The sequence below is a fragment of the Primulina tabacum genome, chromosome 15 (genome assembly GCF_025594145.1).
Source record: "Primulina tabacum isolate GXHZ01 chromosome 15, ASM2559414v2, whole genome shotgun sequence".
Taxonomy (NCBI): domain Eukaryota; kingdom Viridiplantae; phylum Streptophyta; class Magnoliopsida; order Lamiales; family Gesneriaceae; genus Primulina; species Primulina tabacum.
The window spans coordinates 32,837,967-32,843,186 of record NC_134564.1 but is presented as its reverse complement, the minus strand read 5'-3'; the positions used below and the strand labels follow the sequence as shown (position 1 = coordinate 32,843,186).

Below are 5,220 nucleotides of genomic sequence, written 5' to 3'. Positions count from 1 at the left end.
CTCACACAAATTTTTGTCTTATAAATGTAGTTAATTAACTGCATTACTCTATATTAAATTGTCCCTTGTTATTAGCTATATAAAAATGTACAAAAATAAAATTAATATTTTTATATTAAGGTTTTAATAAATAGTTTCAATCCGAAAATTCCGAATTGATTATTAAATATAATTTTAAAGTTGCCATTTATAATGATCATCCAATAAAAATTCCATGATCATCATTATTATATAAATTTCATATTATACGTTGGTAGGTAAGTACAGGTGGAAACGGTACGTCGCGCGTCAATCATCTTCCTGATTCTGCTCATATTCAACCGCGGAACCTCAGGTAAGCTTTTTGGGACGAATCACTGCGAAAATTGAGTCACTCGAATTCCATAATTTATTTCTAGTGTGAAATTTTTATTCAATAATTTTTTTAATTTTCCTCGAAAGTTGTTTAAAGCCCTAGTTTTATGACTGTTTTTTCTATGATGGGATCGATTCATTTGGGATTCTTTCCTGATATTTCTTAGGTTCGTTTACCATGTGTTCCTGGGAAAAAGGATCATCTTTTAGTTTCTTTGATTTATTTTTTTCAATCTGGAGTTGATTAAAACGTGTTATACGAATGTTCATATTTTTCTCTTGAACCAATCTTTTTGGCAGGTGATGGACGAAGAGAATGTGCCGTTTCATGACACCCTCGTTGTTGGTTCACAAGTAAATATCGAAGTTGAGAGCTTAAATCGACGTGTGGATGAAATTTGTGTGGAAGTTGATGAGGTAAGAATTCTTGGAAACATAATGTTTTAATTGTTGCTTACTATTTACTGAAATATCAGTCTTTAGTCGTTCTATGCTGTTTTTAAGGTTTACGGGAATTACTTCTTTTTTCTCCGAATGGTTGTTGAATTGATTATTTATTTTAAATTAATCGATTATAATCTTGACATGTTGCATTCTACAATTATTGTTTTAAGACCATCACTGTTCTGCTTACGTTCTTGGGCATTTGTTTTTATATCAACAATGCGTGATAAATTTTTTTCTTTTCAAATCAAGAAGTATTTTTTATTGTCCGGAGGTGATTTTGATAACTGTAGTTGCAATTTTGAAGTAATACTTATTTTTATTTACAGCTAGAGCAAAAACTGAATGACGTCGAACGATTTTACTCTGCTTCAAATACCAAGCAGTCGAACACGCCAAGAGGTAACTCCATTGTGAAGGAAAAAGATAGAGAGAAGTCGTCAGGGAACTTCAAGAAGAGGCAACAAGATGCAGCTAATAGGGAGGCAGCGGCCGCAAAGAGAATGCAAGAGCTTATGCGCCAGTTAGGAACTATAATTCGCCAGGTAACCTAAATACTTTGTATTTGTACCCTAGGACATTTAAAAGAACTGGGTCAATTTCTCTTTGTTGGAGACAGCTGGCACGTCTCCTAACCGCACTTTGGTTTTTGTTGTTATTCATCCATGTCCTAAATTTGGAGGGAAAAATTTAGACAGGAGCAATGAAGCAATGTTTTTCTAGTGAAAGTTGGAGGAAGAATGAAAATGAAAAGATGAAATAAAATAAAGGTGGAACAGTTGTTGGGATGGTGTTTTAAAGATTGGTATCGGAAAAGATTGTTAAACAAAACGTAAAGAAAAGGAGACATTACTATGGCAAGGAGAAAGAAATGGGAGGATAGGTGGTTGCAACAATTAAGTCCAAAGGAGAGAGAAAAATGTATGAGCGACAAACTGGTGCAGAGTAGCTTAATAATTGCAATTGTATACTTCTCGGTATGGTCAGAATTGCATTAAAATGAAAGAGCAACGGACCAAATACTTTTGAATCTGAGCAGTCATTATAGGATTTTATTGAGATGATAGGGATCCTCGTTATTCTAAAATTTGCTCTATGTTCCATTGCTGTAGACCATGATTTTCTTAGAGGAGAAATTTTATACATTTATTAACTATTTCGTTATTCTTTAGTCAAGTTTTAAGGAATGAATCATGATTTTATCGCTCTTGTTGTTGCACCAATTCACGCTTATTGATTAGGTATATTTGTTAGATTTCCCATGTCTTGTTCGGCGTCTATTTGAGCACGCAATTGAGTGAAAATTCACTTAATAAGTTTCGCATTTTTCAGTGTCCTTGGATTGACATTGATTAAATAATGAAAAACTGCATTCGAGGTCAGCATCGCCGTTGATTTTTTCCGATAATCATCATTGATCTTTTTTCGTGTAGTATCGTGCAAGAAAATTTATTGTCAGGCATGTAACACATTTACTAAATTTACCTAACGTAACACATTTACCTAAATTTTGATGCCTTTAATTTCACATTCTCATACTCCATTATTTATGATTTGTTTGTTTCCATGTTGGTTTTTTTTTTATCAGAGTTACATACTTGTAGAATTTGTCCTCACTTTTCCATAGAGCTTACCCTTCTTCCCTTTCGCTTTTAATTTTATAAAACATCTGCTAATATTTCTTCTACTTTCTAAGAGTATATTCAGGAAATAGAAATTCAAATAAAACAGTTCATATTTCCTTAACTTTGAAGTCTGCTCAAGATTTTGCTTCATGTTAAGTAATTCAATTGTTATAAATACATTTTCATTTGAATGGCTTTACAGATAACTCAACATAAATGGGCAGGACCGTTTATGCAGCCTGTGGATGTGGTAGGTCTTGGTCTACACGACTACTATCAGGTAAATTTGTGTTATTCTTTTAGTTTTCTTTCTGCACATTGTGTTGCGTTGACGGTCCACAAGTAATTTCACTCTCTCCCTACCCCTATACTTGTGCACACCCTCAGAGTTACGCTTATGTCAAATGTTTTGGAAGTTTTACTAAGCATAATTTTAACATCTTATATATAAGGTCCAAGTGATTAAAGATTTTTGGCACTTTTGAGGAACTTTATTTTGTATCACGCTGCTGTTTTATTTGAATGATACTAGTTACATGTTCTTGTAAGATATGCTTTTAGTGAGATTGTTTAATTTAGCGTGCTAAAAAGCATGAGACTTCTTAGATATTAACAAATAAATCGTGATCTTCTTACAGTTCTCGAAATAGCTGTAAGATTTTTACATCTTATTTTAACAGTATATAAGACCATTATTAAAAAACCAAAATGAATCTTCTCAGCTATGTAAAATCTTATTATGAGTTTCGAGAAGCTTCTAAGCTTAACAAGAGACCCTTACCGTTGTTCATTGATCCCCGTAGATGAACTTGGATTTGTGAACATGGGAGTTTTTCTATCAAATTGAAAAAGTTATAGCACAAAATGTACATTTACTGATTGCCATTTAAATCCTATAACTACCTCTATGAAGAAGAATAATGTGATTCTGCGAATCTTATTTGTACTTACACTTTGTACTGGGCTTGAACTTGGATCACATGCCTATACTCACCTGATTCAGCTTATAGGCTTTCCAGTCTTGTGAGTTCTAATAACTTTTGCTAAAAAATCTGTTGATTTTCTTGCTTCAGTGAGTTAGTTACAACACTCGGTCTTTTTTTTCTCTTTATTTTGTTGTTTTAAGCTGTATTAGGTCATTGAGAAGCCGATGGACTTCAGTACTATCAAAAGCAAAATGGAGGCCAAGGATGGCACTGGATATAAAAATGTTCGAGAGCTAAGCGCGGATGTAAGGTTGATATTTAAGAACGCAATTAAATATAACGAGGAAAGGGATGATGTCCACGTCATGGCAAAAACTTTGTTGGACAAGTTTGAGACCAAATGGCTGTTACTTTTGCCAAAGGTTGATGAAGAGGTAGTAATTTGTTTTGTCATTTGTTGCATGAGCTCTATGCATTGCATCCTAAATAACTTAACCTTTGTTTTTGTAACCTTAACATCAAAGAAATTCGATATCTAGAACATCATCTTTTTCATGTGATGAGGGACATTTGGATGGTAATTTCATGCTAAGTTATACAATTCATTTCAGAATATTATTTGATTTTGGAGCTATCTAATTGTAGGAAAAAAGACTAAAAGAGGAAGAAGCAGATTTGCAACTGGATATACAGTTTGCCCAAGAGGCTGCGCATGCCAAAGTGGCAAGACAGTTATGCTTCAAAGTAAGTTGGCAGAAATCGCAGTTCGTCATAGGAAACAAGTAACTTTCTCTCATCTCCACAGAAGTAAAATAATGATTTGGTGTGCTCGATTCTAACTTATTATTGTCCTGTCCTTGATGTTGTTCTATGTAAGAGAGCCAATAAAATGCTCTGAATGAGTTGTATTTATCTTTCCAGCTGGACAAGATCGACATGCATCTGGAAGAACTTAGAGACACGGTACTACAGAAGTGCAGGTATGTTCCTCGTGAAGATAGAACTTGGTTGTTGGATTGATTGTTCATCTGGGTATGCTATATTTTCTTGATTTGTTTAGTTTGTTTTTGAACAGCGTTACTGTATAATTTGCCTTTTATCATATCCGAAACAAATCGAGCCCGATAAAGAATGTGGAAAAAATCTCTAAAATGGGTAAGAATGGACTAAATGAAATGTTGCTGATTGCAGAAAAATATCAACAGAAGAGAAGAAAAGACTAGGCAGTGCAATTGCTCGATTATCTCCTGAGGACATCAACAAGGCTCTCGAAATTATTGCCCAGAACGATCCCAACTTCCAAGCAATTGGGGAAACTGTGGAAGTCGACATTGACACTCAGGTTTTTCAGAAAACTCTTGATCATTTTCATGATCCTTTAAGTCAGTCCCATTTCTTTTCCTAAGATACACAAGTTTTTGAACGTATTATATTTTTTCGCATGTTCAGAGTGAATTGACGTTATGGAAGTTGAAGTTGTTTGTGAAAGATAAGCTGCAAACACAACCAAAGAGTTCGCCAAGCACTGGAGTGAAAAATGAGATAAAAAATGAGAATAATCCGAACGGTAACAACAAGAGAAAACGCGAGATTTGTTGTGCACTTGCCAAGAATACTTCACAGAAAAAGAGCAAAAAACTCCCCGACTGAGATTTCCTTGCGACTTTCCTTGGCCTTCTTTGAAGCATCTGCAAATGTACAGTTCTTTGAAAATAAATCTGCAACTAGTCTTGATCGTGATTCTTCTAGAGAAAAGCTGTGTGTATAGAGTAACATTCATGGTTTCTGTGTGTTTATATTTTAGGGGTGTTAACTTGACGTATTCAAGGGATCTAATGGAGCATCTATGAAATTCATTATTTTTTCAGCCA

At 34.2% G+C, this 5,220-nt stretch overlaps 1 protein-coding gene across 2 annotated transcripts; it reads left to right on the top strand.

Annotated features, from left to right (window-relative positions):
- Positions 1–206: 206 nt before the first annotated feature.
- Positions 207–5,220, top strand: LOC142527142 (transcription factor GTE6-like). Of its 2 annotated transcripts, none has more exons than XM_075631866.1 (9): positions 207–334; positions 655–771; positions 1,128–1,343; positions 2,626–2,703; positions 3,559–3,783; positions 3,995–4,093; positions 4,271–4,329; positions 4,541–4,691; positions 4,799–5,220. In XM_075631866.1, the coding sequence occupies exons 2-9, from the start codon at positions 658–660 to the stop codon at positions 4,997–4,999; spliced, it is 1,143 nt and encodes a 380-aa protein (XP_075487981.1). In that variant the 5' UTR covers positions 207–334; positions 655–657; the 3' UTR covers positions 5,000–5,220. The 2 variants fall into 2 exon arrangements, with proteins under 2 accessions (XP_075487981.1, XP_075487982.1); XM_075631867.1 differs by lacking the exon at positions 207–334 and adding an exon at positions 372–521.